General features: G+C 46.0%; 1 protein-coding gene across 2 annotated transcripts; it reads left to right on the top strand.

Moving 5' to 3' along the window:
* The first annotated feature begins 2,741 nt into the window (after positions 1–2,741).
* On the top strand, positions 2,742–6,519 carry LOC124171741. Of its 2 annotated transcripts, none has more exons than XR_006867943.1 (2): positions 2,742–5,361; positions 5,821–6,519. XR_006867943.1 is itself a non-coding variant. In XM_046551018.1 (2 exons), the coding sequence occupies exons 1-2, from the start codon at positions 3,851–3,853 to the stop codon at positions 5,858–5,860; spliced, it is 1,365 nt and encodes a 454-aa protein (XP_046406974.1). In that variant the 5' UTR covers positions 2,742–3,850; the 3' UTR covers positions 5,861–6,519. The 2 variants fall into 2 exon arrangements, 1 of the variants encoding a protein (XP_046406974.1); XM_046551018.1 differs by having other exon boundaries at positions 2,742–5,175.
* Positions 6,520–8,861: the final 2,342 nt, after the last annotated feature.

Genomic DNA, 8,861 nt, shown 5'->3' on the forward strand with positions numbered 1-8,861 from the left:
GGACAATAATAAAATCATCTCTCCGTAGCCTATGAGTTTCCTTTCAAAAATCCCTGCCAATTGATCGGCGACACCCCTTAGAGCATCCGGGGGTCTTACACTGGTGTCAAGAAGTGGGACAATTGGCATATTTTTGGAAGGACTCATTGATTACGATGGCGGCGAGAGCGAGCCTGGGAGGCCAGGAGATGGATTTGCAGCAGGCCATCACAGAGATGAGCAAGAAATTACGCGAGCTCGAAGCGGACAACGAGAGGCTTCGGCGGACGGGGACGGCTGCTGGAGAGGAAGGCGGGCGGAAAAACTTCGGCCTGCTTTCGGCGACTGAAGCGTTCTCGGGAAGACCGGAAGAGTCCGTAACGGTCTTTTTAGACAAAGTGGAATGCGCAGCCGATTTGGGGGGTCTCTCTGACGCCGACAAACTGAATGCAACGATCCTGAAGTTGAACGGGGAAGCGGCCGAATTTTATCATAGCAAGGAAGAGTGCCGAGGGGCCGCGACGTTCGAGGAACTAAAAGCGCAGCTCTTGCAGCGGTACCGAACGAAACGGAGTACCCGTTTTTTTCGGGAGCTGTTAACCAACATAAGAAGGGGCGCTGGAGAAGACTTGGAAGCCTTCGCAGACAGGGTGCGAAAAATCAACAGCCAGACGTATGACGTGGCCGGGCCCGCGGAGCATGCCGCCGCGACGCGCTATGAGGCAGATCAGCGCGCCCTTGACACCTTCCTTAATGGTCTCTCAGGGGAAGTGGGCAGACAGTGCCGGCTGACGTCGCCTCAAAATTTTGACGAGGCAATCGAGGCCGTCATTAGGATCGAGGAGGTGGAGAGGCGCCCCTTGAGAGAGGAGCCTGCGAGCCGCCATGTCTTCCGGGCTCCAAGGGAAGGTAAATGCTTTAACTGTGGCGAGATGGGGCACATGGCGAGGGAGTGCCAAAATCGGAGGCGCTGCTTCAACTGCGGAGGTGAGGGCCACATCGCCCGGGAATGCAGACGGAGGCAGCAGACTACGGAGTTAAACGACGGCGGGGCCGGCAACGCCGCCAATTCCGGCCCCTACTAGATGTCTTCCTTCCGAGGGTGGAGAAAAGAGGCGGACCTATGGATTTGGTGGCGGTGGTGAGCATCGGGGGAAGAAGGGCTAGGTTCCTGTGTGACACCGGCGCTCAGGTATCCCTCGTGTGCAGTGATGTGTGTGGGGATGATGGTATTAACCGGTCCCCTTATCGCGTGAAGGGCATTACTGGTGATGTGGTGAAAAGTTTTGGGGAAAAGGTTATTGAATTTTTTGTAAACGGGGTTCAATATAAGTGTTGCATGCAGGTTATGAGTGAACTAGGGGATTACGAGGGGATATTAGGTTTAGATTTCCTAGAAAAGTTAGGTTGCTGTATAAACATTAAACAGGGGACACTCTCCGTAGGGAATGAGACCTGGGGTTTGAGGGGCAACCACGGGGAACAAGCGAATGTAGGAATAATGAAAGAAATCCGAAAGCGGAGTAACACGGGGTTTTTAATCCGGTCAATAGAGACAGAAACATTGCCGGGTAGATGTGAAAAACTAATGAGTGTCAATGTACCTGACCTACAAATCCCTATCGGTGCTCATATCCTTATCGAACCAAACTTTGAGGATCTGGAGGGCTGTGTAGTGGCTAGAAGCATGTCAAGAGTGAATGAAAACCGTGAAGTAATTGTTCAAGTAGCTAACTTCAACGAAGGAGAGGTAACGCTAAGGAAGGGAACGATTTTAGCTTCCGCTACACAATGGGAAGATAGAGGGGCGGAAGAGGAAGCTGATTGGGGGCCGCGAGTGCATGCGGTGCGGCGTCGCGAGGGCGAAGTCTGTTTTGCGGATAAACTTGTGCATTTAAACTGCGGGGAACGTGACGCTCTATTGCCAATTCTTGAGGAATATAAGGATCTGTTTTCCGGTAAGGGTCTTCCACCGCCGACAAAATTGGTGACACATCATATTCCAACGTCTAGCGAAAGGCCAATCTATAGGAAGGCATACCGCACGCCATTCCACCAGAAGGAAATAGTCGATAGGCTAGTGAGGGAGCAGTTAGAGGCGGGTGTCATAGTGCCTAGTACCAGCCCCTGGGCCGCCCTAATTGTTGTTGTCCCTAAGAAATCGACTGATGGGAAAGATTCGTATTGGTTTTGCGTAGATTACAGGGCATTAAACGCCATTACGACTCCTGATGTTTATCCCCTGCCGAATATAGTCGAGACCTTGGACTATTTAGGGAATTGCCGATACTTTACTACGATGGACTTAACAAGCGGTTACCATCAAATTCCCATGGACAGAGAGTCACAACCAAAAACGGCATTTAATACGGAGAGCGGGCATTGGGAATATACGCGAATGCCGTTTGGGCTACGCAATGCCCCCGCCAGTTTCCAGCGGCTTATGGACAGCGTTCTGCGCGGGCTGAAACCGGCGCATTGTCTCGTCTATTTAGATGACGTGGTAGTGTTTAGCTCCACAATTGAAGAACATGCAGAACGACTGAGGGGCATTTTGGAGAGACTGAGAATCGCAGGTTTGACTCTGAAATTTGATAAATGCCACTTTGCCCACGACAAGGTGAATTACTTGGGTCATGTGATAACGAAGGACGGAGTTTTTCCCGATCCATCGAAGCTTTCGGCAGTAAATGAATATCCCACGCCCAGTTGCACGAAGGAACTACAGTCCTTCCTAGGTTTAGCCAATTACTACGGGAGGTTCGTGAAGGACTATGCCAGTATAGCAAAGCCCCTGACGAGACTGCTGAAAAAGGGGGCAACTTTTAGCTGGTCAGACGATTGCGAAGTGGCGATGAGGGAGCTTAAGTCAGCGCTTACTAAAAGCCCTATTCTAGTGTACCCAGATTTCAGAAAAACTTTCATCCTTTCTACGGATGCCTCAAATTATACCTTAGGCGCGGTTCTATCGCAGGAGATAAACGGAGAAGAGCATCCCGTCGCTTATGCCTCTAGACAATTGAACAGCGCCGAAACAAATTACTCAGCCACGGAGAAGGAACTCCTTGGGGCCGTATGGGCAACGGGACATTTCAGATGTTATTTATTTGGTCGAAAATTTAAAATCATTACTGACCACGCGGCCCTCAAATGGCTATTGAGTCTTAAGGATCCTAACAGCCGCTTGGTAAGGTGGACGTTGAAATTGAGCGAGTTCGACTATGAAATTATACACAAACCAGGGAAGCTTCATTCAAACGCCGACGCACTCAGTCAGAAGGTACGAACGGTTGAACGAGGGCTATGTGACGAAATAATTGACTATCAGAACGACGACGCCGAATGCAAACGGTTGCGAACGCAGATAGGATTCCTTGTGAAAGGGGGTGTTCTCTATAAGAAAACCAAAGATGGGGAGAAAATAGTGGCCCCCGAGAAATTGAGGAAAGATATAATTAAAAACTTCCATGATCATCCATTGTCGGGGCATCTAGGGGTCCTGCCTACACTCGAGAGGGTGCGGGCATCATATTGGTGGCGAAATTTAGCGAAGGACATTAAAGAAGCTCTTAGAGACTGCGTCGCATGCCACCGTCGAAGCCCTTACGGGAGAACAAGGGCACCCATTCAGGAATTACCCTCTTCCGATAGACCATTCGATTTCGTTTCTTTGGACACCGTCGGGCCCCTCCCATGTAGTGAGCATGGTAACAAATACATTCTATCTATTATTGATAATTTTTCCCGTTACCTAGAAATGATTCCTTTACCGGACCAAAAGGCGGAGACGATCGCCTCGGCATTCATGAGAAGGTGAATTCTAAGGTTTGGGGTACCGGTCAAGGTTCTCACGGATCAGGGTGCAAACTATATGTCCGATTTCTTTAAAAAGGTGTGCGAACTAATGAAAATTTCCAGACTTCGCTCTTCTCCTTACCATCCAGAATCGAACGGGAAAGTGGAGAGGGTACATAGAACAATTGCTGGTATACTTAGCCACTACGTTAACGACAAAAACTCGGACTGGGATATGTGGGTCCCGTACGCTGTCCTCTGCTACAATACAAAAATTCATCGCAGTACAGGCTTCTCGCCTCATGAAATCGTTTTCGGGCACGTCATGAGATCTCCCTTCGAGTACTTTGAACCGACATTGGGTCAGTTTGACAATAAGTATCTTCAGGGATTGAAAGAGAAATTGGAGACATTACGGAGTAGATGTGAGATCAATGACGCGCGCGCTCGCCGGGAGAGGGCGGCGGTTTTTAACAGGGGGACGAAGGACGTGGCATATGAGTGTGGTCAATACGTCTACCTGAGTGACCCGTGCACGAAGACAGGTGGAGCGAAAAAATTCCATTACCCGTGGAAGGGGCCCTACCTAGTGACGGAAGTGATTCCCCCGTGCAACGTGCGAATTCAACTCCCCTACAGATCTCTTTTGGTGCACAAAAATCGCTTAAAGTTGCATTTAGGTAATTTGCCAACTCTAGGTTTTCCCCCGTGTGGAGAACGTCGTCGAGGAAGACCACGGAAACACCCCCCCACCAAATCAGCGGAAATTGTGCGTGGCCCAGCAAGCCCAATAGGAGACACTCCCTTTTCCCATATTCCCCCTCGCCCTGGTGTCATGTCCCCCCGATCCCATATATTGGCCGAGTCGGAGGACGAAGAACGGTGGGAGGAAATGAGTCAGGTGTCGACATCGTCATCGGAGGGCGGAGAGAGACAGGAAGCGGCGACCCAAGAGTCTGGATCGCCAATAGCCGAGAGAGAACGAGCAATAGAGGCCTCCACGCCGGAGAGCACGGAGGAGCAGAGATACCCGTCGACGACCGAGTCGCAAGCAGCTGCCCGGCAAAGGAGCCCTTATCTCCTGAGGCCCCGACCTACCCCTACGCCTCCAGAGCCGTTGGGTGTACGAGAGGGCACTCCCCGTAGAACCCCAGCGAGCTGCCTACCCAGCGAGAGCAGTACTCTAAGAGAGTACGCACATTCCAGTGAAGGCCGTGAAGAAGACGCCAGTGCCCTTGCTTCTCCCATTTCCACACCCCGTACGCCAGCACATACCGCGGAAGGCCGCGGAGACAGCAGAAGTAACGACGCAGATGACAACATCCTTATCTCTCCAACCCATCCCGCCCGCTCTCCCTATCTTTTGAGGTCGCAAACCGGACCGTCCTCAGAAGGGAAGACGTAAGTGTTAGTGCTTCGGCCGAGAGAATTGTAAGAGAAGAGAAAGCGTAGAGTTCGCATTAGAGCATAGAGAGAAGAGAAGGAGTAGAGCTGTTTGTTGATATCATTTGTTGTTATCGTGTGCTTGTTAAGTGGGGCCGCTGTGCACTTTTTTGAACAGCTGGCCGAGAAAGTCATTTAAGATTTGTGAGTAAATTATGTCTTTTCGTGGAACGAACAGTTTTCTTTATAGTATGTTACGGAATTTTGAGTTTTCAGTATAATCTACTGTTTGTAATTTTTATGGAGCTGTGCAATGTTAAAAGTGAAAATCTTTGGTTATGAGATGAATTCTAATTAGTGGGAGACAATCAGGATATTTTCATGCTTCTGATTATGTTTGGGTAGAATTTCAATGAATGGACATTAACAAAAGGATGCATTTGCAATGCAGTGTTTTTCAATCTTACGTATAAAACCTTATTTCTCTTTCTCTCTTTGTATTTGCTATTTTAGTGTTTTGCTGGAGGATTTTGTTTTGACTAATTAGTGCCTTGGGGACATATAATGTATTTAGCCTCTGTGTCATCACCGAGTCCACCCATTCCAAGGCTCCTTGTATTTTATTCTTTGTGTACTCCATTTCCATGTACGGCTTTTTCACAGGATTCAATGGGTGAAGCAGACGAGGCCTATAATCAATTAGATTAAAGGCAGTTTGAGGGGAAAGTGATGTAAGAGACAGAAACAGCAGAGTCACTTCCGTTCCCACCCTTTTCACGTCCCAACCCATCACCTACACTCTCTTTCATATTCCTTCCCAAGTTTCTGTCTTTGCGAAGAGTCGGATCGCTTTACCTCCGCGTATCCAGTGGCTGCTCCATCCTCCCGTGGGAAACTGCAGAGCTTGGTGAAAGAAACACGATGGCTGAGGAGGGAGAAGGAGGAGGAGGGGAGGTCAGCGAAGGCGGGCTGTGGAGAGGCGTTCGTCGGTAGTCGGACGCGTGACGGCGGAGTATGTAACCGAGGACAATAATAAAATCATCTCTCCGTAGCCTATGAGTTTCCTTTCAAAAATCCCTGCCAATTGATCGGCGACACCCCTTAGAGCATCCGGGGGTCTTACACTAATACACAATTTTGATAATGATAAAGCGGATACTTAAATCAAAATACTGTTGAAAACCACAATTACTCAAAACCGGCCGTAATATTCCGCGTCCAGGACTAAAAATTGCCTCCTAATTATTAACACATATCAGAAGAAATTGAAGAAACGCCGCTACTAAACAACTTACTCTTAGTACATGATATCCTTCGGTTCCTCCTCCAGGAATGTCAACGCTATGAGAAGCACCCATCACAGTTGATGATAAAAATTCCTTTTGCCAATTTAACTGGGCAATTAATCATTATTTCACGACTTGTATAAAAAATTCACCAAGGAACAGTATCCTCCATCAAACGTGGCACGCACTAAATGTCGGGAGGTTGCGTGAATCAAGCCCTTAGCAGCCCAAACGATAGGTCATACGAGCAGGAACACCAACATGCAATATATTACTTTTTACAAATTAGTATTAAAATAAGCATAATACTCTATTATATTAAATTAAAAAGTATTTCGTTAGTATAAATTTTAAATTAATTAACTATAACAGTTTGAATTACAGATTAAATCAAATTTTTTCTTTTGTGAAAAATTTGTAAAGTTGGACATTATAATTATTGTAAATATATTTGCCTCCCCTGTAAATATACATTTTAAGGGCAACATCTGACGAGGCGAAATACATTTGTGCAGCTGCGATTTCATGAGTCATTTCGGAGAGGTCAATGCATTGTCCATGGAAGACTGATTCTATAGTCATACAAATTTTAAGTTTAGAACTTGAGAGAAACGATGAAAGATGAGGGTTTATCATTCAATAAATACTAAAAACCCCGTATAGGCAGAAAAAATATTTCCCCTTACAAAAATGCTATTTACTTTGATGATGCTAAATTTGAGAACTTGAGCATTTTTTTATAAAAAATTTTCTATCAGATATTTTAGGTGCCATATTTAGTATTATAACTAGTCGAATTGATATCTAACTAAAATCAAAATGAAATTTTAACATGAAACGGCTTTTATCCTTCCGAAACGAAGTATTCTAAGTTATATTGGAGAGTTTTATCAAAAAAAAATTGAATCTAAAAAATAAAGGTTTCTTCCTTATTTTTATCTACAAACATTATATTTAACCTTCGCCAACGATTTATATTTTCACGATTGGCATATCTCCCTGCCGCAATTTTAACAATACATGATATTTTTTTACCCATCATCTCCTACTTATCGTGGATTATTTATCATAAAAATATGCATCATATAATTAGTTCACCAGTATTTACCAATGCTGGACATAGATGAACTACTTATATCTTCCAGCATTTATATGCAGCGGATGCAGCACCTTTGCTCACGAAAATCACATCCGCTAAAACATACCGCCCCTACTAATCTTGCGACGTGACAGTAGGAGTCCAAGATCCAGCCAAACCAAGCGGAGTTTTCTTTTATAGCAGTGGTATAAGCTCCCAGCCAATCAGCTGTCTTCTAGTCGTTTCGGGAACGGGATGGTTTCCTATAGTACAGTTGGCTTCTTTTCTTGAAGTTGCAGTCTAAGCATTGCTTAGGTTAGGTACTAGGTAGGTAAGGAAATGTGGGAAGGTTTAAGGGCAAATTTGGGCATTTTATGACGGGGTTTATTTGGAATAATGCAATCCCAAAGATTCTTTAACAGTTCATAATTTGTTTTGCCAAAGGAATATTGAAAATTTTCTACTGCGGATTTAAGAAATGTTAAAATTGGTGTTATGTTGAGATCTTTTCGGATTTGTCGGTTGCTGATGAACCATGGGGCTCTAATTATTTTTCTAAGAATTTTATTTTCGCAAGTCTGAATTCGCTTCAAATGGGTTGCTGCGGCATGAAGCCAAACTGGAGAGGCATATGTTAAAAGCGGTTTAATTGAAGAATTATAAAGTAAAAGCTTAGTTTTTAATGCAAGAGGAGAATTCGATTTCATCAGTGGAAATAGAGCAGCGTAGATTCCCTGCGATTTCTTGATTGAAGACTGGATGTGACAAGCCCAGAGAGAGGTGTTCATGAAGTGTAACTCCGAGGTATTTTACAGTTGAGCATTTCGGAATACGCTTATTTCCGTAGTATACATCGTGGCCTTCGCCGGCTTTCGGTCGTCTGGAGAAAACTATGTGATTGCATTTGTCTGCAGCATTGACGCTGAGTTTCCACTCGGCTGCCCAATCTTCATATTCGTCCAGGTGGTCTTGGAGAATGTCAGTCGTTTTATGCGGATCGGATCCCTGGGCCATTAAGGTTGCATCATCGGCATACTGATAGAGGCAGGTTTGAGGAAGGGAAGGGGTATCATTCACATAGAGGTTAAACATGATGGGGAAAGGATGGCACACCGGAGGAAATGGGATGGAAAAAGGATGCAGAGGAATAGATTTGGACAAAAAATGATCGGTCGGAAGAGAAGGATTGGATGATTTTGATTATGTAAGGAGGAAGGTTGATATCGGTTAATTTTTGGATAAGGCCCAGGGTCCATACGCGGTCACAGGCAGCTTCGAGATCCAGCAGCACGCAGTGGGAGATCAATCTGGAGTTGAAGCCAGCGGTGACGTCTTCCACC

Source organism: Ischnura elegans, chromosome X (assembly GCF_921293095.1).
Source record: "Ischnura elegans chromosome X, ioIscEleg1.1, whole genome shotgun sequence".
Taxonomy (NCBI): domain Eukaryota; kingdom Metazoa; phylum Arthropoda; class Insecta; order Odonata; family Coenagrionidae; genus Ischnura; species Ischnura elegans.

Bases quoted from the DNA above. Each gene is read 5' to 3' on its own strand.
- LOC124171741 (XM_046551018.1), top strand. From the start codon at position 3,851: ATGTCCGATTTCTTTAAAAAGGTGTGCGAACTAATGAAAATTTCCAGA. The intron at 5,176-5,820 runs GTAAGTGTTAGT...GCTTTTTCACAG, and splicing joins CCGTCCTCAGAAGGGAAGAC to GATTCAATGGGTGAAGCAGA.